The sequence below is a fragment of the Vulpes vulpes genome, chromosome 7 (assembly GCF_048418805.1).
Source record: "Vulpes vulpes isolate BD-2025 chromosome 7, VulVul3, whole genome shotgun sequence".
NCBI classification, from domain to species: Eukaryota; Metazoa; Chordata; class Mammalia; order Carnivora; family Canidae; genus Vulpes; species Vulpes vulpes.
The window spans coordinates 109,269,884-109,293,963 of NC_132786.1; the positions used below are offsets into that span (position 1 = coordinate 109,269,884).

The 24,080-nt window shown below is 42.4% G+C and overlaps 1 protein-coding gene across 1 annotated transcript; it reads left to right on the forward strand.

The window, feature by feature from the left end:
* Positions 1-992: 992 nt before the first annotated feature.
* PPP1R17 (protein phosphatase 1 regulatory subunit 17) lies at positions 993-20,814 on the forward strand. Its single transcript, XM_026019123.2, has 5 exons — positions 993-1,431; positions 6,677-6,783; positions 10,758-10,910; positions 12,227-12,379; positions 19,581-20,814. Exons 1-5 carry the CDS (start codon positions 1,292-1,294, stop codon positions 19,658-19,660), a joined length of 633 nt encoding a protein of 210 aa, XP_025874908.1. The 5' UTR covers positions 993-1,291; the 3' UTR covers positions 19,661-20,814.
* Positions 20,815-24,080: the final 3,266 nt, after the last annotated feature.

Consider the following 24,080-nt stretch of genomic DNA (forward strand, 5'->3'; position numbering starts at 1 on the left):
AAGACAAACTGGATCCAACAAGGAAGCCTGCTCCCTGCCAATTTGTGACTTTGGCCTCTGAATAAATTCTAATCCTGGGAGTCAACCTCAGGATGAGTTTAATATCATCCCAGCCCTATTTCTGGGATGCTGGAAAATGGAAAGGGGGAATGAACCACTCAATACTGGTGACTAACAGGTTTTGAAGCCAGTGAGGGACTTCTCAAGATCTGCCCTGCATGCAGCCTTTGGAAGGTGAGGAACCCGCATGCATGGATTCCACTCATACCTCTTCTGTGAGTACTAGCTGTTGGGTGTCATTGACCCGTGATCTTCTGGCTGCCCTCAGGGGTCTTAAGCCCCTCCAGCTGATCCTACTTCATCCCCTACACTAACCTTCCTGCTCTTCATGCCCAGATCACTGATTCTAAACTGCTCCTCTGATCAGCATAGGACATTTCCTCCAGTGAACTTGCCCCAAACACAGAGCCTGCCTCTCCGTATGACAGCACAGCACACTCACAGCCTTGCTTCAGCATCCTGGAGTGAATTCCTCATATTAAAACATTTGATTTCATTCCTCTGAAGGAACAACTTTTTCCTGGCCTCCACACCCCAACCTAGATAGTGATGGCTGCTTTCTTCTCTCTGGGCTGTCTTCTCCAAAATGCTCTTTTTGGCCAGCCGTACTGCCAATTGGTTAAGAGCATGGCCTCTACCTCCGATTGCCCAGTTCAAACTCTAGCCTTACCACTTTCTAAACAGTGAGGTCTTACGCAGAGATTAATCAAGTCGGCCCCCCATCAGTGAAATGCGGATGATGACAGCCTCTTCTCTGGCCAGAGTGTTACGAAGATGAAATGAGTCAGTAGGTGTAAAGAAGGGTGCCTCGCTCATGGGAAGCCTCAAGTAAATGCCAGTGATTGCTATTCTTCTCACCCTGATACCACTCTGAGAGGCCCAGGTGGTGAGTGAAAGTGTTTTGAATTTAATCTCAAGTAGATTTGAGGGTTAAAATTAGCTGTGGTGTCTTTTGGGCAAGTCACGTAATCTGTGCCTCACCTTCCGTATTTGCAGTCAGGCCAAAAAACAACAACAACAAAAAAACCCCTACTGCATAGGGTTGTTTGAGGGATTGAAGGGTCTAGCTGGCTTGTCTGATCTCTTCAGCCTTGCACACGAGGTACTCAAAGCACAATTCCGTATTGTGTTTTCGAAATAGACAATTGTTGCAGTCGGGAGCAGCAGCTAGATCAGTCCTCCTTCCCTCTCCATCCCCCTTGCCCTGGCGCCTGTGAAACGGAGCATCCCCATGGCAACAGAGGCAGCTGGTCCCTTGATAAGAGGAGCTGGAGCCGGGCAGCAGCCACTGCTGCAGAGAAGCCGGCCCAGCTTCAGGGAGGAGGCTTGCCCTCCCCATCTCTCGCCTTATCCCGGCACCTGCACTGATAGGTAAGTGCTTCAGATTTTTACTCCAAAAACTTTTGTGGCAAGAAAAGCAAATTTCCAATAAGTTACAGCTTCTCTATGGTTGCTGGGACAAAGAGGTCTGCCGCTGGTGAAGCAAGGGCAGGGGAGGGGGTGCCGGGGCAAGGGTGTGTTTTGTGGAGCCAGGCTAAACTGGGGCGAGGTGGGGAGCAGGAAAAGTCGTCACCTTCAAGACATGTTTTCTAAGGGAAGTAGAGTCCTGGATTTTGTGAAAATCACAGCTCTCGAAAATTAGGTTACTAAATTTCGAGAAGAAAGGCGGTGTATCCGCATATCCGCACAGTGTGGGAGGCTTATCTTCTAAGGCTGGGGAGAGTGGGCTTACCAAAGAAACCTTTCCATGCCCTACTTCAATTAAGAGTCACTCCTCGAGGAATACTGCAAATTTAGTCTTTTAATGAACAAACTTGATTTTACACCGTAGTACTTTTTGACCTGAATTAAATCCTCTAGTTAGAACGAAATGTGACAAAGGATATGAATTTTACATAATCAGACGCCACATTGAGCTGTGGACATAACCTTCTCACTTTTTATTCCATCAAGTAAATCCAGAGATGATTACTTTGGGGAAATTCTTTAGAGTTTTTTAGAATTTCATCATGACTAGGCGAAGTGTCAGCTCGCTCCTGAGAGTCAGTAGCACCATGTTCCCCAGACTTGGAAAAGGGTGTCCTGCCCTTGGCTTGTAACTTGGATTGCTCTAATCTCATTATTAGCTTCAGAGAAAGCCAGAGATGGGGCAAGGAGCTGGTTCCAGTGGTTCAGTTGAGATATACACTTTGTAAACCCAAGGGGAGGGCAGCGAAAACAAACAAAGCAACCTACACTTCTTCAAGTACCAGCATGCGCAGCAATCTGGGTTGGAAGCTTTACACACACTGTATCGTGAATACTTTCAATCCTGGAGAAGAGCCACCATCAGCCCATTTTACAGATGTGGAAACTAAGTTTCCAGGAGGACGTACCACTTTCCCAAGTTCGCTCAGCTAGGGAGTGGTGCAAGTAACCAAACATTTGCTTCTTCCACCCCATATTGCACCAAATGCTTGCAGTCAGTGACCTTGAGTTAAACTTCATATTCTAACATCCAACCAAGAATCCTACTGGGTATTAAGAGAAAGGACAAAGTGGCCAGACCCACTTCTGACCTCAGACTGAACTGACCAATGTTATTTAGCTGAGGAACTGGTATAACTGCCCTAAAGGAGGAGCTGGCACTGCGCTGGTGGAGGCGGCTCTCCCCTCGGCTTCAGCAGCCTGCCTTGGCTGGTCTGTCCTTCCACAAAGTGGTGGAGGTCCTTCCCAGGCCCCTGATCTCCCGGTTCCTGTTCTCAAAAGAGAAAGTGACTCTTATCATTAAATGCACAGCTGACCTTGTGTACTGTGTGATGTCAGTTAATAGATCTCCTCCCTCAGTGGTATTTCCATTTGCAAGTGTCTCTCTGTGGGGGGAAAAAAGACTTGTCCCTTGTGAAAAGTAAAAATTAGCAAGAGGAAATTGCCAGAGTTTAGTATCAGGCTCCTGAAAACCTCAGACCCCTGAAACCACATCGTTGGTTTCCTTCTTGTACGTGCTACACCAAGCCACCCTCACGCTCTCAAACATTGAGAAAGTTAGTACAGATCCACCAGCCTTTACTCTCTAATGGAGAAATCTGAAAAAATTCTGAAAACCAGAAGTTTGTTGTTGTGGTTAAGTTCAACATAAATTTGTTCGGTAGCAAGACCTGAGCTGAGAGGAGATGAGTCTTGGTGTGGTCTTTAATCACATCATTTGGTGCAAGCGTTCAGATTTTCGCTATGGAAGTAGTGCGTGCGATTGTGGTGATTCCTGCGTCCCCTCTGAAGGGTGTCACGGAGGACAAATGTCCCGATTTCCACGGCTCCTGTGGCTCCAGGCTTCTCAGGTGAGGGTAGGCAGCCTGATATCATCCAAACCATCACTCTGTGAGTGTTAAAATTCAGAGACTACACTGAACACCTAGGAAACAGCAAGAGAACGAATGTTAAAGGGTCGCAAACCTTTGCAGGAGAGAACAGTTTATGTAATACCCACAAGGCACCTTGACAGTCCCCAGCCTCCTGGGTGGAATCTGAAGACCCAAGGGACCAGGTCTTTGGGTACGAAAGCTTCAGAAGTTCCCAAATTACAGCAAGTTGTTCTGGGAGATGATGAAAACTTCCAGGGCAGCAAGACGAGGGAGGGCAGGGTCCCCTGGCCAGGGCTTGGGGTGGGGAGGCTGAATTAAGGAAAAGAAAGCATGGATAAGGTCAGGAATCATAGGTGGAAATATTCCACTTCTTAGCTCAAGAATTAGACTGGCTGGTGTCTTACAGTGGCTCACTCTTAAAGAGCACCTCTTCTTACTGAGGAGAGGAATGGGGAGGGGATAGGGAGACCCAATTATCTTATACTAACATTCAACACGCAGGTAAGAGGACAGTTACTAATAAGGTGATGCTAAACCAGACCTCTCTCTCCTAGAGTATTTGTTCCTTTCTTTGTGTGCAGCTTTTCTGCCCAGGAGACCTTAGTGACATCATCTACGATATAAGTATCTTTTAATCCCCTGGGCAAAACGTGACCCTGCCAGCACAGAGTATTTTTGTGCTATAAAAATCCCAAATCTGCAAACCATCTCTCAGCCCTGTAGCCAACCGAGGCTTGCCAGTCCATCACCAGCATTCTTGCAGTCACACTGGTTGAAAATAGTGTTGTTTCCCCCCTGTGGACACGAAGGGGCTATCTTGGGAAAGAAGCACGTCTCCTCGCCTTGTCCAGGGACTTCCACACTTGCACAATTCACTTGCCAAGGGCAGGCTTCCCTCTCTCAAGTCCAGGACTCTGAAAGCCGTTTTGTTCAGATGAAGCCTGGCCCTCCTGTGGCTCAGCATCTGGATGAAAATGAAAGATTTGATTTTTTTTTTTTTGGTACTTTTTGGTTATACAAGCAGGTCTTCATTCACCAAGTCACATGCTATGGTAACACTAATGTTACAGAACAATGACTGCCATGTACTCAGTACCTGCAACGTGCGAAGAAGGGAGCTGTTCTGTTTAACCTTTATGGTAACTCTGTCAGGTACATACTATTATGTTACAGATAAGAAAAGGGAAGGTAAGAATAGGATAGGGGGACAGACAGGGACCTACATTCCTGGGTGTCCATCTGTGGGTGCACCACAAAGATTCTAGCTTTTGCTCATCCTATCATAACAGCTATAGCTTGTAGGCAGAAAGGGCAAATATGATTATATCATACTTGGGCTCCAATTACCTCACTCCACCATGACGATGTAGCTACTTCATCAAAGTCATACAGCTTTTTAGTTAGAGAGCTGAGATTTTATCTAGATCCATTGGAACCTGAAAGCTTAGATTCAAATTAAATAACCCGCGATTGAGCACAGGAGCAGCCCATATGATCCAAGTACAAAGAACAGCTTACTGCTGTTGGAGGAAAGGAGAGGGGGCCCATTGCCAGGCAGGACCTAAAGCAGAAGGCAGGAGGCCTGAGTTCAAATGATCACACTGACTCTACGTGTGCAACTAATAGTAGGTCACTTCAATCTCTTTGAGCTTCAGTTCTCCTCCTGGAAAATGAGTATTTCTTGACTAGGTCCTCCAGCATCAAGTCAATGACAGAGCCCACGACTTTCTACCCAAAAAGGTGGAAGATCGGTTAAGTAGGTGCACAGGCCCTACTTGAGGCTGTAACTTTGCCTCTAGACCTCCGCGCTGAGCCCAGTCATCCCGTCTGGGAGTCCCAAAGCTTTCTTCTCCACTCAAGCAGGCCGAGGTTAGCCACCCAGGTGAACAGCATACTTCCTTATGGTCCTGGGGAGTTGGCAGTCCCAATACAAAAACTAAAACAATGGTCAGAATTGATTTCTGCTAAAGTCATTCAGTATAATCAGTCTGCTGGGTGACACTAAAAGCCGGGCTCAAGTAATCTGTTAATAGCTCCATTTGCTATGCAGTCATCCAGCTCGTAGGGGGAGAGGCCCTCCAGCCTACCCGGAGAAAACTGGCTTATTCTTCAGAAGACGACTAAGTCTACGAGCCTGAAATGTTAACACAACCCACCTTTGTGTTCATCCACATGCCAGTGATCCAGGAATTTCAAGAAAAGAGGATCAGTTTGGGTCATTTTAATCTTATTCCTCTCTAAGCATTCTTACAATGATAAGACATGAGTAATAAACTAAAAGAAACAGAATCGGATTCTATAAATCTCAACTAATGCGTTTCTCATTCAGACCTGACACATGTCCATTCTGGATTTCCACTCCTCCTGGACAATGACTACAACTAATAGCTCTGAGAAGTTCAATGGATTTGTGGTTTAGGAAAAATGAGAGAAGGGGAAACAGATTTGCTCTAATGTCAGAAATCTCTAGGGAGAAAATAATAGGGATCCATTTCAAGAGCTAGAGTTTTTCCTACCAACATCTCTACAACCTAGAATATGGATAGAGAGGAAAGCTCATTAGAGTTATTTTATATTATACATTTATATATTACATGCTATATCTTGTAGTTATTTTATATTATATATTTGTATACTATATCCTATATTTTATAGCTATTTTATAGCATGTAATGTATACACTTGTATATTACATGCAATAGAGAGCCAGAAGCTTGGTTCAATTTGGATTCAAAAGAATCACTGTTGGAGAGTCTTGGGTGTCTAATGAGTCTTCAGAACTGGATTTGGATCCAGGCTATTTAATAACTTGGATCTTGGCTATTTAATAATTATGTGACTACATTAATTAATTGTATTTTCTGATCCTCGGTTTCTTCGTCTGCAAAGTAGGCATGATAATCCTATTTCACAGAACTCAACATAAAATATAGACAAGATTTAATCAACATTTTTTTTTTTAATTCTCAGCTAACTCATATCTAATTCAGAATTGACAAGTATTCATTCTGAAACTCCCACGGCGTTTCTGAAAGAGGATAAATATTGAATATTTGATGCATGATGATTACCAATAAATCTGTGTGTATGTGTGTGTTTCATTTATTTTAACTTAATCTTAAGTTAGAGTTCCTAGTAGGTAAGTACAAGAGGCAGATTTGAAAAATAGGATTAAATTGGGAATGCAATAGTAAGTGCTCAATAAATATGCTTATTTAAAACGTGAACAAATGAACAGAAGACATACTAATGGTCCTGTTCCTATATTCCTGTAGTGCTGGGGAAGAAATACCTCCTTCGATGATGTCCACTGAGCAAATGCAGCCATTGGAGCTCTCAGAAGACAGACTGGACAAGCTAGACCCTCATTGTGACCCCTTAGGTAAATGCTCCAGGGTGAATGTCAGTAGTGGAAGTCAGAAAGGAGATGTCTCTGTCATTCTCTTGCCATTCGGTTTGCAGGCAAGTCAGAAGGAGGCTCCCTGAAACCTGATCGTTTGTACCTTCTGGTGACAGCCAACAACAGATGGACAGGCAAATAGCATGGCTTTGCAGGGTCTGCCTTGTAAATATTAGCTGAAGCACTGGAGAGAGGTTCATTAGGGTTAAAAAAAGAGAGAAAAGGCATTGTCCTTTTTTGGGGGGTCTGACAGAGTCCCAGGCAGAGCATTTTTGAGGCAATAAATGGAATGTGTCAGCAGAGCTTGTTTCCAATATTTGCCGGCACACTTAAACCCCATGTGCAGTGCCAATAAAATATTTCAAATATCTCTCTTTGCCTATCAAGACAGAATTTTAAATAGCCTTTTTCTGCTTTATTGTCAATCTGTTTCCTTTCCAGAACTGACTTTTTGCATAACCTTTGTAATGAAAATACCAGAAACATTTCTGCCTCTACCCATTTCTAAAAATGAGACACTCAGACTTTTGATGGATGGGCCTTTTGCATATTCATAGCCTTTGTTTATGTCTTGCTTGGTTATGACTCCCCCCTCCTCTCCCCTCTCCCCAATTGCCATCAAGATAGTTTATGTTCAAGATTTCTCCAAAAGTGGGAAAAAGTGCAATTAAAGTAAAAGTCAAAATTGAAGCAAATGTCTTGCTCTCTGTACTGTGCACTGAATTGGATCTTAGGGTGAAATGGTGACCCATGACTGGTCCCTACCCAGCCTATACTTCCAGAGATCCCACAGCTGGGCAGCGCCCAGTCTGAGTGATATTCATTCATTCAACAAATGTCTGTGGTAAGTGTGATATAGGGGGAAATTAACTGTGATGCGTGACAACAAATTTTTTAAATTTCATTTTCAGTCAAGCATTGAAAAACATAGGGGTATGGGGTAACTGGATGATGAACATTAAAAAGGCCATGTAAGGGCAGCCCGGGTGGTTCAGTGGTTTAGCGCCGCCTTTGGCCCAGGGCCTGATCCGGGAGACCCAGGATCAAATCCCATGTCAGGCTCCCTGTGTGGAGCCTGCTTCTCTCTCTGCTTCTCTCTCTGCCTCTCTCTTTCGAATAAGTAAATAAAATATTTAAAAAAAAAAAAGAAGGGTATGTGATGAGATAAGCACTGGGTGTTCTATGCAACCAATGAATCACTAAATTCTAGCCCTGAAACTAATAATACAGTATATGTTAACTAACTTGAATTTAAATAAAAAAATTTTAAGTGAAAAATAATAATAGTAAAAAAGAAACATAGTCCCAAAAGCCTGGGCTTACTCCTGATGCCATAACCTGCCAGTAATGTGACCTTTAGCCTTTCATCTTGCCTTCTAAATCTCAGTTTCCTCATCTGCAAATTGGGGATAATAGTATACTTCCTTGTGAGCTTAATGTGAAAACTAAACAAGATAATTTATTTAGGGTGTGCTATGAATATTTGACAACTAGAAAACACAAGCATTGATGAACCAGAGAAAGGGTTCATTATTCCCACACACTAGAAGGATATGAAATCATCTAGTATATAAGCAATATTCAAGGAATTTCCCCTCACCTCTTTTTTTTGTATCTGTACACTTAAAAGCATATGATTAAGTACCTTACATATAGTATGATCTCAATAGATGCTTATTAAATTGAAATGATTGGGTTGAATTATTCAAATCCTTTAGGTGAAAGGAAATATGTATTTCTATTACATATGGCTGAAAGGAATGGTGCTATTTGATTTTTTGATTGTGTATTGTGATCTTTGGAGGATGCAGGCATAATAATGTATGGTTGCTAAGTATTTCTAATGGTAGGTTTCTCATGCATACTGAGTATATAAACAAAGGACCGTCCAGATATAAAGCTCAATAGACCCTAGCAACTTGAAAGGAAGAACCATTCATTTGTCTTTTTAGTCCTAGAATCTCGTTTAAGGCCTGGCATCGAGGAGGAGCTTCATCAATGTTTGCTGAATAAATACATTATGAGTGACACAGGATATAGCTAGACCCACAAAACTGAAGTGAACATGTTTGGCACATTTAAACCTCCACATTTTAAAGACACTGACCCAGATATTTTTATAAAAAAGAAACAGAGAGAGGGACACCCGGGTGGCTCAGTTGGTTAAGCACCTGACTCTTAATTTCAGCTCAGGTTATGATCTTGGGAGTCCTGCGATCGAGCCCCACATCAGACTCCTCACTCAGTAGGGAGTCTGCTTGAAGATTCTCTCCCTCTGCTCCTCATCACTCGTGCACTCTCTCTCTCTAAAATAAATAAATCTAAAAAAGAGAGAGAGAGAGAGAGAGAAGAAGGAAGGAAGGAGGGAAGGAAGGAAGGAAGGAAGGAAGGAAGGAAGGAAGGAAGGAAGGAAGGAAGGAAAAAGGGCTGAAAAGATCCATTTAATTTCTGAATTTCTGAAAATCCATTCACAGTTGTAGATGTACCAGACTGTAGCCAGGCCTTAGTGAGTTTCCAGAGAAGATAGATAACTCCATTTTTTGTGGCTTCTTTGAACCCTAACAGACTATTTCCTTACCCATAACATGTTTGAGTTCATTCATTCAAGCATACATTCAACAGATATTTATTAATTTCTGTAAGGAGATAAAACACAAGATATCTGCCATCAAAGAAGGCAGAAAGACATATGCAGAAAAAGGTGTTACATGAGCAAAAATCCTGTGGATATCTTGAAAATGAGAAAGGACACCAAGGACTGGGAAAGACTTATGATATGGGTCAGGAAGGTGGGCTTTTCTTTAGACCTCATAGGAGGTTAGGGGCTGAGCAATGACCAGAGCGAACATTCTTTTGAGGATCTGAAATACATCAAATGAAACAACTGCTTTTCCAATATTAACAAATTTAGTCCTCTCTCTCTCTGTCATACACACAGACACACACACACACACACACACACACACACACACTGGTTTAATATTATCTCCACCTTAAAAGTTGAAGCAATATTAATTTTTCTAGAAATTAAGGCCCAAGTTTTCAGAACTAACAAGTGATAACATCATCAACTGAACTCAGATCAGTCTACTCCACTTAAATCCATTCAATATGCATTTATTGGAGGTAGAGGCTACTAAGAATAAAAATATCAAAAGAATATAATAATCTCCAAGAAGGCTCTGTCAAAAGCAGGAGACAAGCCATTATAGAACAAGCAAATGTCATTGTCTAGAACAACCACAGAGAAGCTCAGATAAGCACATCAGCAGCAAAAGCACATTGTTCGTGGGCGAGGAATGATCAGATTGGATTCATCACACACACTGACAGCTGATGGACATGATGTAGAATTCCAGCTTTACAAGCTCCAGGGACTGAGAAAGGTAAAGAGCTGAGTAAGAAGACAAGAGGATCTGGGGTGAGGATGAGCAAATAGGAGAATTGCAACGGCAGTGGGGAAGTGAATGAAGACACCACTGCTGAAGGCAAATGTGCATGGTCAGCATGACCCAGCAGGCCCCAGACATGAAGGAGGGTGAAGAATTTGTTACTACAAGACTGAAGAGCATTCTAGGTCCCCTACTGGCCCATGGAGTCTTCAAGAGACGAAACCTTGATCAAAAGAAATTAAGAAAGAGCATTTAGCACAGAGAATCTGTTCTATCAGAAATTTAACTCAAACCCGCTCTGTGCCTTGCCTAACTATATTTTAAAGTTCTTCATTTTGATTATCTGTCCATTTGAGCTTTCTTTATTTGAAATTTTACAGACTATTCTAGTTTTCTGTTTTATTATATGTATTTGTGCAAGACTACTAAAGTCCTCTGTAGACTAAGCCAAAATATATAAATATTTTTCTTTTTTCAGACCAAATGGCTTCTGCAAGTAGTTGAAAACCACCCAGTTCCTTTACTCATGTTATCTTTTTTTTCTTTGCATCCTATCAAAATCAGATGACCTTTCCGACCAGCTCATTAAAGACTGTGATCTCAATAAGAAGCCAAGAAAGGGGAAAAATGTACAGGTTGCCCTGAATGTTGAGTCAGAGCAAAAGAAACCGAGGAGGAAAGATACACCAGCACTGCACATCCCACCTTTCATACCAGGTAAAGGGCAATGAGGTCAGTTTGCATGTCTGTAAAGGGGAACCATTGCCACTAGATCACATTGGTCTTACAACTTTTTCCTTAAATATGTGGGTGTTTTTAAATCACGGGTACTAGTCCTTCATCTGTCTTCATTACAATAAGGTCAGCTGCTATAACAAATGAATTCCAAATTATTAGTGGCACAACACAAGGTTTTTTTAAGTCATCACTAGTGTGAGTTGAGGAGGCCGGTTCTTCTCCAAACAGTAATTAGAGGGACTCTGGCTGATGGCAATCTGGACATCACCAGCACCTGGATTTCAAAGTCACCATGAGCATCAGCATCCAGCAGGCATGGGGATGAGGGGCACAGGGGCAGGGCGGGGGATGGCGGGAAGAACAGAATGGAAAACTGGCAGGCCCAGAAGTGACACATATCACTTCCTTCCATCACAAACCTCACCTGACAGCAAGGGAGGCTGAGAAGGGTAGCCCAGCTGTGTGTCCAGCAGAAAAGCAAAATGGTTTAGGGAACAGCTAATGTGTCCCTATAACAACTTTGGGCGTGATGTGGGACTCTCTCATTTCCCCAACGTTTTATTTGTTCTTATTTCCTTTTCTCCTTCCCTCTGGGCCATTTATTTAGTGTCCTCTCCACTCACAGCCCACTTGAAGGGATACAAAACAAAGAGAACACTGAGCTTTCTGGGAAAGAGCTTTCAGTTTTATGAGAAATAATGGAAGCACGTAAATGGCTGAAATATGCAGTGAGCAAGAAGGCTGTAATGAGGTCCTTACAGAAGGACCCTGGGAGCTCAGCCTGGGCAGTGAATCGTGGACAGTTGGATTGAGGAGATTGTTTGCAGAGAGTTGCTAAACGTTGGAGAGAAATTTCACATGGGAGAGAGGTGAGAAGGTGGCAAGTCACCGAAGACCGTAGCATGTGGCTTGCAGAGCAGCAAATGATCCATTGCCCTAAGAAGGATGGACCCCAGAGGTGGACAGACCTGGGCTCGCTTCCTGGCTCTGACCCCTGCGAGCTGTGTTACCGTGGGCACATTTCTTTGCCTCACTTTCCTCAGATATGTGATGGTGGTCGTAATATTAAATTCCTCGGGGCTTTGTAAGGCTAAAATAAAATCAGGCCTGTAAAACCCTTTGTGTCACTTCAATAGATACTAATTCCTAATATAAAAAAGCTTTTCTTAAAATAAGTCTGAAAGATACATTGATTACCATCACTAGGTATATGTGCAAACATGAATGCATAGACCTTATGTATTAGGATGTATGTATTTGACCCTGTTTCTCCCTCTGTTCCCCTAACCATGCAGGTGTGCTTTCAGAACATTTAATTAAAAGCTACGACATTCAAGAGATACACCCAAAGGGCAAAATGAGTCCAGCTCTTCATAACTCTGACCTGGACCAGAAAAAACCAAGGAGAAAAGACACACCTGCCCTGCACGTGTCCCCCTTTGCAGCAGGTAAAAGAGCTGGTGCAAGGTATTTGCAGGGGGTGATGGGAACAGGTCAAGAGCCTTACCATCTGGAGGTGCCACGGGCATGGCCTCTGTCCTGGCCCAGCAATCTGTGTCACACAGAAGCGCTCTGTGGGGGGAGCAGCATTTATGCTGCCTTTCAGGCTTACCTTCACTGGCAGCTCCCCCAGGGCTGACTTGGAGCTGGGGAGGTTCAAAGCATTACTCATGCTTCAGCAGAACTGGTCAGATTCACTGAGCCAATGAAATAGAAATGTCAGTGGGTCCTTGAAAAGAGCTGGAATACCCTCTTCCCCAGCCTTCTATGGATCATGCACCCTACAACTGATGGCTGATTCTCCCAAGACACCTGGCTGGATATACTGACCAAGTCTTCAAAACAAGAGAGAGAGGGAGAGGGAGAGAAAGGGAGATGCAGAAATAGTGAGAGCTAACTTTAGTAACAAACTATAGACATGATCTATGAAAATATCACCTTTTTTTTCAGATGAAATTGAGTATTTATTGTTAATTTTGTCAGGTATGATAATGACAGTTTAGTTATGGTTTTAAAAAGCTTTTAGTGGGGGAATCCCTGGGTGGCGCAGCAGTTTGGCGCCTGCCTTTGGCCCAGGGCGCGATCTTGGAGACCCAGGATCGAATCCCACGTCGGGCTCCCTGCATGGAGCCTGCTTCTCGCTCTGCCTGTGTCTCTGCCTCTCTCTCTCTCTCTGTGACTATCATGAATAAATAAATAAAATCTTTTTTAAAAAAAAAAAAGCTTTTAGTGTTAGAGATACATACAGACGTGTTATAGGGAATTTGCTTTACAAAATGAAAAATAAACTAGGTAAAACAAAACTGATAAAATGTTAATAATTATTAATTATGTACTTCTATTTTGAAAATTCCCATAATAAAAATGTTTATTTTTAAATTTAAATTCAATTAATTAACATATAATGTATTATTAGTTTCAGAGGTAGAGGTCAGTAATTCATCAGTCTTATGTAACATCCAGTGCTCATTACATCACATGCTCTACTTAATATCCGTCACCCAGTTACCCCATATCCTCCACCACCTCCCCTCCAGCAACCCTCAATTCATTTCTTATGATTAAGAGTCTCTTATGGTTTATCTCCCTGTCTGATTTCATCTTGTTTTATTTTTCCCTGTCTTCCCCTATGATTTTCTGTTTTGTTTCTTAAATTCCACATATGAGTGAGATCATATGATAATTGTCTTTCTCTGACTTATTTCACTTAGCATAATACCTTCTAGTTACATCCACAATTGCAAATGGCAAGATTTTATATTTTTTGATCCTGAAAGTATCATCTTAATGAAAGCTATCTTAACATGTGTCAAATTAAACCCAAAAATCTTGCTGAAATCTGTGCACAAGGCTTTACAGCAGCCAGTATGTGAACATAGTCTTATTCCTGAGAATTTTATGTGGATATTAGGGAATAAGAAGTATATGGTCATTATTAAACTATAATAAGACTGAGTATGTGTGTGGGGTGTGTGTGTGTGTGTGTGTGTGTGTGTGTGTGTGTGTGTGTTTTATATAGATATTTGGAGGGGAGTGGCAGGGAAGAAAATGTACTAATGTTTATGGAGAGCCTACTAAATATTAGGTACTGAGTTTGGTAAGTCTCACAGATTTTTTAAAATCAGCTGAATAGCACAAGAAAGTAGCTATTAATTCCCTATATAGATAAAGACACTGAAAGAATGTAAGTCACTTAAAGTCTTCTGTGGATGGCAGGCATTGATGGATGGATAGCTGCTTGGCTGCTTGATGGATTGATAACGGGGTGATTAGGTGGACAGATAAATGGACCAAACTATGCTCAAGATTAAACCCCATGATGTCATAGAGCTGGGGCTTGAATCCAGGGCTGTCTCACCTGTGGGCAACTTTTTACCGTACTGTGGTATAGTTGGGACTTGCAGCACTAGGGTAATCCAGAAGGGACACTTTGGGAGGAGATGAGATTTTGTCGTTATAGAACTGTGTTTCCCCATTGTTTTATTTAATAAAGAAAAAATGGAAAGAAGCCTCAGAAGAAGACATCATGAATAGGCAGTCAGGTGCAGCAGACAAGGGCTACTGATTTCTGTGGGGCAGAGCCAAGCAAGGAGGACTGGAGCATGAGGAGGGACTTCTCTGGAGAAATAGATCGAGGACCAACTGGCAGGATCTGAACTGCCTCAAACATGCTGTTCGTGAGCTACAAGCATCCCTACTGCACTGATCCTCCAACCCATCACACGTTTCCCCCAAGCTCTGCCTCCAGTCACCTTTCAAGACACCAGTCTTCCAGTCACCTTTCAAGACAGTCAGCTCAAAGTCTCTGCTAAAAGACTCCTCTAGGTCCAAAATGAACCTTTTCTATTCTGAACTAACTCTGTAGTAGACATGGGCAGGCCAATACCAAACTTTGTCATCTCTTTCAGTATAGTATTTTATGGCTCTTGTTTCCAAGAACAGCTACAGCTGTTCTTTACATTGACTTACATTTGATGAATTCACGAGAACTGGTCGGCGGTTGCTCTATGTTGCTGATGTTAGCTAGTCCAGTCCTTTCTATATAGCAATGCTCAATAAATATCTATGGATTTGATATTCTATTTGGCAATCACAATTCTGCAGTTCCAAGTTCTTCATTAGGAGACCCCGTTTCTTACCCATTCTTGTATTTGTTTTTATTGAAGTCCTCCTAGGGGAAGACTTCGTAAAACAAAAATATGTATGGACAGAGAGTCACCTTAGCACACAGCATTGAAGATGGACTTTGGAGTCAGAAAGGTCTAAGCTTAATCTCTGGTTTTGCTCATTCTAGCTTTGTGACCCTGGGCAACTAGCACAAACAAAAGAGCCTCCTTCATTTCATCCATCTCTGAAAGGAAGACCGAAAAATCTGTCTCCCAGGATTGTTAACATAATTAAATAAAGCACGTAAAGCACTTAGCACAGATCCTGGATTTTTGAAAGTCTTCAATAAATGTTAGTTCCCCTCCATTCCTCTCAACCTTATGTTCCTTGAGATGAATTAAACCATTTCTAAAGGTGAGAATCTTCCTAGCTGCAATGTTTTACCTCTCTCTATAAATCTACTGATTCAGGGTACTTCCTAAAATGTTGAGCTCTATTTATCTGGCAACAGATGCTGCCTGCATCACAATATCTCTATCTTCAGAGATCAGCTTCCCAGCTGAATGAAAAAAAATGTTTCTCAAACAAGGTGAAGTACACAGAGCTGGAGAGAGAGGCTGTATATCCGTGGACTCTAATCACATTATGGAATTCTTTGAATCAGCAAATCTCTGTGTTATATTTGCAATTATAGATGTTGTTCTATGAGTCTAGCTTTTATTAGCATATTAGCTGGAGCACTTTATTTTTGAAGAGCCTTTTAGTATCTAAAGATTTGGCAGTAATCGAAATGCTAGTTAAGCTGATAAGGATAGAGCCTTCGGCAGATGTTCAGAGAGACTCATATTGGTTCTAATAAGGGTGTTGAGAGGAACTCACAGACAAATGCACTCTGGAGACATCTCCTCTCATTAGCCCTTGGCAACTGAAGACTGGACAAGGATTATCTCTCTCTTCTAAACCTCTTGCTAACTACCTTCATTCCCCTAGGTTAATGAGCTTATTTGACAAGTTCCAACTGCCAGACAGCTCCTCAGTGAGGAGTCATCTCTGGCTTCCTTGCCAACCCAAGGTTTGTTCCCAACTTGGCCCACATTTTCCAGGGCCCCCCATCTTGGTGACTACATGGCAGGGTGTACCGGGTTGTGATTAGTGAGATCTGAGTAGCCTAGACTTGCTTAAAAGAAAAAGAAGTCTTTAGTTAAGGTCTGTGGCAAAGGGAGCCAAGGAAAGTAAAGAATAATGAGGCCAGAAGCACTGAAGCAAAGCCTCTTGGATAATTGGCCCATAAACTATGAATATTTGGAGATCAAAGCTCAATAATGTACTTGTAGAAAGGGGACTGTTATGTCCTTTTAAAGTGACACCGCTTCTATTCTGCTGGGAAGAGTGTTCTCTCTCATGTGGCTTACCAAGACAGGTGGTGTCTTAGCCTCGGCTCCCTTAGATCAGAGGCATACATCTTTAATGCAGGTGACCAGCTCTGAATGGGATCATGGCCTAAAACAGCTTGCTGCAAGTCTAATTGGTTGACCCTTAGAGACTTGGGACTGACAGCTTTGGCCTTAAAAACATACCTGGTTCTAACAAACAGCCAAGTTCCATAAACTCTCCTACACAGAGAGTGGAAAGGTAGAAACGGACATTTTCTAAATCCCTACTGTACCCCACACCCTGTGATAGATCATAGAATACCCTTTAAGAACCTCAAGGTTTGGTAGGGGAGGTGGATATATTACCCAATGATTCCTACAATGTGATATGTGCTTTAATGGAGGTTCACGTAAAAGTGTGCTTGAAGCATAAACGAATGTTGGTCTAAATCTACCCGGCAGCATCACTCCCTGAGGGAGATAGGATTTCTTTTTCCTCCAGTTTCGCAGATGAATAAACTGAAGCTCAGACAGGTTAAGTGACTTGCTCAAAGTAAATGACCACCAAGTTAAGGCAAAACTTTCTGGCTCTAGACCTCATTCCTTCAATGACACGTCTCTGTTTCCCACAGGAGAACAGAGGATCAAGACTGGGTTAAACTACCCATGTTTGGGATCCCTGGGTGGCGCAGCGGTTTGGCGCCTGCCTTTGGCCCAGGGCGCGATCCTGGAGACCCGGGATCGAATCCCACATTGGGCTCCCGGTGCATGGAGCCTGCTTCTCCCTCTGCCTGTGTCTCTGCCTCTCTCTCTCTCTCTCTGTGACTATCATAAATAAATAAAAAAAATTAAAAAAAATATTTTAAACTACCCATGTTTATCAAACCTCATTCATCTTCAAAGGAACAAAGTTGACGATTTGAACTATCAAGAGTAAAAATACAGTGATGACATACATGCTACCGATTTCAGCTTCACCCTGCACAGTCACAGCCATGAAATCAGGATTTTCATGAGCTACCACATGTATTCTTCATTGTAAGATGCTAAAAATAATGCTTAATTCTACTAATATAAATATTAGTTCACTTTCTACTTGAAGATCTCCCACGTCCCTGTGGAAAGCCTAGCCTACTTTGGGAAGGGTTGACCTTGATGGCTAAACAGGATCGTCCCTTCCCTGAAATCCCAGAACTTTTTTTTTTTTTGACCCAGATGCTTATCTAACTGGGTTTCAAGGATACCCCAAATAATCAGAAAGTTGACTGGGATCTGGGAATTTAAATGCTCTTGCCTACTTTGAATCAACTCAAATTTTGGCTTAATGTGAAAAGATATCAAAGAAAATTAGGATAGTAAGTTTGGGGGCTTAGCATAGTTAACTCTCTGTTCTCTTCCCATGCTAACCTTCTTTCCAAATGAAAATCCAAACCTCTTTGCAGCTGGTAGAAGAAAAAATATCTCCCACTGTGTTTCATAAGTGATTTATGCAAAATCCTCATTTTCAACCAGACTCTTGAAATTGTTTTTCTCCTCCAATAAATATCTGCTAATTGGTTAAAAAAAAAACCCATATGAACAAACTAGGAACTGAATCAAATGAATAGTCATTAAGATCAACACATAGTTTTCATTAATTTGCTGCTGTTGAACGGAGTCCAGTGTTGTAGAAAGGCCTCTTGTGGTGCACAGCTTTCTACCCTCATGTTTAGATCTTTATGAAATGCTTAATGAACTGAAAGGTCTCTAATTATGAGACGGTGGGGGCGATGTAAGGCAGTGGTGGTTGGCTGAAGTGGATGGACAGAAATCATGGAGGACCGGCCTTGAACCATAGCTTCCTTTATCTTTTTATTATAATGACCCTACTTTACAATTGACAGGATGAGCAGAACCACCTAGACCTCCTTGGATGGTCTTAACTGGGCTGATCAGTCCAGAATATTGTACTCAGTCTTCTAAAGTTCAACAACCAGCAAACTTTTAAAAAGCAAAATATATTGGAGCCCAACATAGGGATAGCAACTTTGAATTCTGTGTAGTAAGGATGCTAAAAAAACAAACAAACAAACAAAAAAACACCTGATGCTCCTAAAATTTCAGAAAAGAAATGATATTTTAACCCCCCAAAGAAGAAAAAAAAAGAATCATCTCAAAATAAAAAACAACTTTTTTAAATTGCAACCACAAAACTTTATTAAAACTCACAGCACTTTCTTAAATTTCTCCTTTTCCTCTGAACAATGTAAACTTTATCACCTACCAGTACTGACATTCAGGAATGGCATGTTCAGAGCCTCAGCTCAGTATTTCCCCCAGATGTTAGTAAAATGTATTTAATTTTGGTTTCATGCTACTGACCTATTCTTTTCTTAATTTTTTAATTATTTTATTTCATTGTATTTAAATTCAATTTGCCAATATATAGTATAATACCCAGTGCTCATCTCATTGTGTGCCCTTCTTAGTGCCCATCACCCAGTCACCTCATCCCCCCACCCACCTCCCCTTCTGTTTGTTTTCCAGAGTTAGGAGTCTCTCATGGTTTGTCTCCCTCTCTAATTTTTCCCCACTCAGTTTTCCCCCTTCCCTTATGGTCCCTTTCACTATTTTCTTATATTCCACATATGAGTGACCCTTGTTTTCAAAGAACTGAACTAGCAAATGTGAAAGGAACGGGAAGGGACTTGGTGCTCACAGGGTGATGCTTCACTCAACACTGTCTGCGCTTCTCCTTCAATTGGCACAAAACCAGCATGCTCATTTTATATCCAGGAAAATTCAGGTGTGAAAGTGTTAATTGGCCCAACACAGACTGAGGGAGTAGCAGAATAAGAGGTCCACAACAAGTGGACTCCCAAACCTGTTTGTTTTCATCCTCCTGTGCTATAAGCTTAAACACAGACTGTAAACCAGGGGTAAAATTTGCCTCTGACTCCTAGGTTGAGGGGCTTCTGGTCACCAGAATGCTGCCTCATTGAGTCCCAGCTCCTCTGGGAGGGCCAAAGGCATCACACTCCCTCACTCAGTTAGCACCTTTAACTCTTGGCTCTTCAGATGCTAAAGGGTTTCTGGGTTGCCATGCCCCTGTGTGCTGTGTCTACACAGAAAGGTTGTCTAATATTTTAATTAGAGGCACTTAATTGCAGATTGGTGCTTTGTTTTGCAGGTGTGACACTGCTCAGGGATGAAGGACCCAAGGTGATCATGGAAGATGACGAAAAGGATGGTGACAAGATAGCTATTTAAAGAGAGTTCCCCTGAGACCACCTGTAAATAGGTTAGATTGGTTCCCTGTGGTGACCTAGAAAAAAAATAGACTTGCTTCTGCTCTCATTTTGTGATAGTCTGCCTTTGAGATCCAGACACCTTTCCCCCAAGAGGCATACTATATCAGATTGCCAGTCACCTCCTTGTCTCTTCCCTCTTTCTTGAATCTGGTTTCTATTCCCGCCCCTTGAGTTGTCATTTTCTAATGCAGTGGAAAGGAAACAGATCATTCTAAATTAGGAGGTAACAGGGAAAGCTCTAGTGCGCAGCTTCTGCATCTTCTGGATCAATCTATGGAGCAAAGAACAGCATGGAAGTGCTATTTTTCTTGGTTTATGCTGGTGGGCAGGACTTGACTTCACATCATCCAAACAGCAGTTCAAGTGGGAACTCCCTGTTGCCATTTAAGGAGGTGAGAATGTTTGGGTACAGACTCACTGATTGCTTTGGAGAACATGGTCTTTTATCTCTTTATCTTTCCTCAAGAGCATGTGTCTCTGGTGACATTTCTAAGGCCCTTGTTACTGATACCATAAAGGTGAATGAACTGGAGGAGTCAACCCAACCAACCATGCCTTGGCTGAAAATACCAGAGATAAGGAGTGCTGGTCTACTGAGACGCTTACAATTATATCCTATTTGTTTTCATTTTTTAAAACATCTCTTAACCATGTTGTCCTGAAATCTGTGAGCTGTGTCACAGGTGAACCATTACTAATGATAGGTAGGATATTGTTTGAGATGAATTTACTTCTTAAAAAATTAAGGCCAGTGGAAGGCCACTCCTATATTTTCAGCATTCTCACTTACTTAGACCCTCATATGCTTTCTTGGATGGGAAGGAAAGATGCAGAGTTTGCTACTGAGCAAGAACCTCTATGTAACACCTACCCCAGCCTGCTATCTGTGGATGCCATGGGAAGCCTTTGCAGGAGGGCCTTATCACCAGATCCTGGACATGGGGAAAGGCAAAAATTGTTGTTCAAAAAAAGAAAGGTGGATATTCAAACAGATCTTGCCTGAAAGTGGTAATTTCAAAGCTCTGTATACACCCTGGCTCCAAGAGGCTGTCTTTCTCACAAATGTGGGAAAGATGTAGGACACTGCTGGTAATAAAAATGCTTCTAACCAGATCTTTATATCCTGGTGCATTTCTTCTAAAAATTATTTACTTACAAATATAATGAGAAGAGGTTGCAAAAGAGGATCACAGGATTGATTGATTTGTTTGGTTTGGTTTTGACCCACATAGGCTTAAAAATGTCTGAATCAGCCATTAATATGTAACAATTCAATCAGAAGAATTTGTGTAAGATTCTCGATTTCCAGATTCTCTTAGAAAAACACCTCAAGATCTGACAACCTTGGGTTTGATTGGAAGCATGACAACTATCAGCTGATGCTGGGCAGTAGGTGTCCTTTTAGAAGGAGCACACATTCTCCAGTTCATCCTCTGCCCCACCTGGAGTATGTCACCTGCTGACTTTCCTGGCCAGTCTTCACATTTGGGTTTAGAGCCCCTAGAGAAGACCCACACTTGATATTCCTAATGATTTCTTGCCTCTTTGATCCCAGGGCTCCCCTTTCACTTCTGATGGCCTCAATCATAGTGTTGGGGGGGGGTGCGGGGGAAGCGAATAAGATGTGGCCAGGCTCTTGTTTTAGGCATAAGTGGTGCAACAGGCCACCATAAATTCTTTAAGAAGCTGGAAGCAATTAATGTATATAATAGGATTATATCACCACCGGCAGTAATTTTTACCAAATGATTCTCGCTAGAAAAACACAGATGGAGTCTTATGCTATCAGATTTGCTGATAAGCATGGTGTGTCCTGCAGCTGTGGCTGTAGGATATATTCAATAAACTTAATGGCCAGTCTGGGAAAGCGCAACCCATTTCTGATTTCTGGGCATGTGGAGAATAGACTGGCCATTGTAGAGACAAAAGCCTTGGCTTCCAACCCCAGCTGTGCGACACTGAGCAATTCCCAGAAGCTCTCTGTTTCTTTATCTTGAAAATGAAAATAATAATTCCTATTTGGCTTTCTTAATGGTTTGAGAATTAAATGAGATAATGTACGGCAAAGGGCTTTATAAGTGATGTGTAACACAAGATATTTTTAAGACATTTTCAGAGCATGGACTATACCTTTTCTATCGCCAAGTCCCCACTGCTGGGGTATTACATGGGCAGCAATTGTATAGAATTTAATCCCAGCACCTGAAGAAGAACCTCCAATAAGGAGATGCCATGGCTTCTGCAGCCCTAACTGCAAGACTAGTCCTCCTCTTTCTGGGAATGGCCTTTGTAACAGTCCCAGCTGGAAAGGAGCATTCACTAAATAACGAGGGTAAAGCCAACCAAACTTGCAACCAACCCTGGTCATCACTGGATTGATTTGGATTAAAGTCTAATCTTCCTTACTTTTCTTGACCCACATGACCCTTTTCTGGGCAGGTAAAGTAGAGGCTTAATAACGAGGAAACATTCTGACTAAAATAGTTCCCGGTACACTGTGAATAACTCCCCCCCCCCCCCCCCGCGACATAATAGAATTAAGAAAATAAAACCATTACATGGTAGCCCAAATTAAAGGCATCCCAAGAGACCCGGCAAACCAGTTGGCCATTTGTTTCTTCTGCAGGCATCTACCGACCCCAGGCTACCTGACATGAGAAGGCACCAGATGTGAGACGCTTAGCTCTCGTTCCAAAGCCCCACGCAGGACTGGTCTCTTTCTTTAAATCCAGACCCTCTTTAAAAGCTGTCGCCTGAGATCACACAGCCGACTTCTCATGTTTAATTATCACTAGAAGAGGCAGAAAGAAGCTGGTGCTGAAGGAGGAGGATAGAACCATAAAGAACCATAAACTCAGTGTTTCCTTTGAAATTCAAGCATGTATTTTTCCTAGCGGAGAATGAGAGGCTTAGTTCCACGATGGATTTTCAGAATCTCTGTCATCTTGTGGAAATGAAGCTCCCTTGCCCCTTGTGATTGCTAAGTGTGAAAATGTTACTCAAGAACTCCCTAAGACAAAACAAAACAAACAAACAAAAAAACCCAAAAAACTCCCTAAGACAGAGAATGAATACATAGGAAACCAATGAGCTGAGACTATTCCCCCCACCCACCCACCCACCCCCACTCTCCTGGACACAGGGCTGCTTCGAACCGGCTTTAAGGTATCATCTGTATGGAGGTGTCAGAGCCCTGGGGCCACCATAGTCCCTGACCCACCAAATCAAGCAGAAGACTCTTCATAGATAAATGTGTTCACAGTTGAAAGGATCTCTGCCCTCGAAACATCACAGGTATCAGCTTACCTTTTGCAAGAAGAAAAGGGTAGGTGTTTCCTAACTTAGAGTAGCAGGTCCTGCCAGCAAGATGAGCCCACCCCCCTGAGAAGAAGAAACAGAAAATGGAACACCATTGTGCTCATCCTAACCAATGTCACTCTTCCTGATGCCAAAAAATGTGAACTTTCAGGGTTGAATAAAACAGCAAACGACAGATCGTCTTGTCCTTATTGAGAGCTTCAGAAGAACAATATATACTTTGGTATTTATCAACCAAATCATATAATAAACTATATTTAAAATTTATGAAACGCTACTTATATAATGCCCTTCGTAAAAGGAACAGCATGCTGGGAGCCCTTGCATTTATTTGCTCTTTTTTCCTCTATCATCTTAGCAGATCCCAAAAGCCATTATAAGAAAGCTAAGTAGGCAGGGAAATTGATGTGGAGGAGAGGCCAAGGTGGGAATTCAGGTCTCTGAACTCCTAGCCCAGTGCTCATTGTATAGTATGAAACTGTCCTGAAAAGCCCCCTACAAGCAGGGTCTGGACGATAGAGAGTTAAAGAGGGAGATTTTTCAGTGATCCAGACAGAAGTGCAATATGTGAATGGTTCCTTTTAGTGACTTTTCCCCTGCCCTCTCTGCAGAGATTAATTTTTGAATAAAAGCATTAATAAATGTTCAACTTCCCAACACCCAAAATTTGATGATGGGTAGCAGGTCCTATGCTTTAGGGAGGTGAGTGGATTATGTTTGTCTTCGCATTCCACTCCAGCGTCCTGATTATGCATTCTCTACTCTGTAGCCAGAGTGACCTTTATCAAAACACAAATCTGACCATATTAGACCTCTCCTTAGTATCTTCTCCTGGCTTAGAATAAAGGCAAAGATCTAGAGCCCGGGACTGCTCCCTCCACCCTCCTAGCTCCGGGGGCATTGGCCTCCTGACACTTGCGGTGTTCCCTCTGCCCCAGCGTCCTGCCACTGCCAGGGATGCTCCTCACTCTTCCCTCCCACCCGCCCCCGACCCCAGGGCTGTGTGACATCCAGTGAAGCCCCGCTCAGCCTTCAGAGCTCAGCAAAATGACACTTCCCCA

Excerpts from the sequence above, each read along its gene's own strand:
- PPP1R17 (XM_026019123.2), top strand. The coding sequence starts at position 1,292 with ATGGCAACAGAGGCAGCTGGTCCCTTGATAAGAGGAGCTGGAGCCGGG. Across the intron at positions 6,784-10,757 it reads CCCTCATTGTGACCCCTTAG|ATGACCTTTCCGACCAGCTC; the intron begins GTAAATGCTCCA and ends TATCAAAATCAG. Across the intron at positions 10,911-12,226 it reads CATCCCACCTTTCATACCAG|GTGTGCTTTCAGAACATTTA; the intron begins GTAAAGGGCAAT and ends CTAACCATGCAG.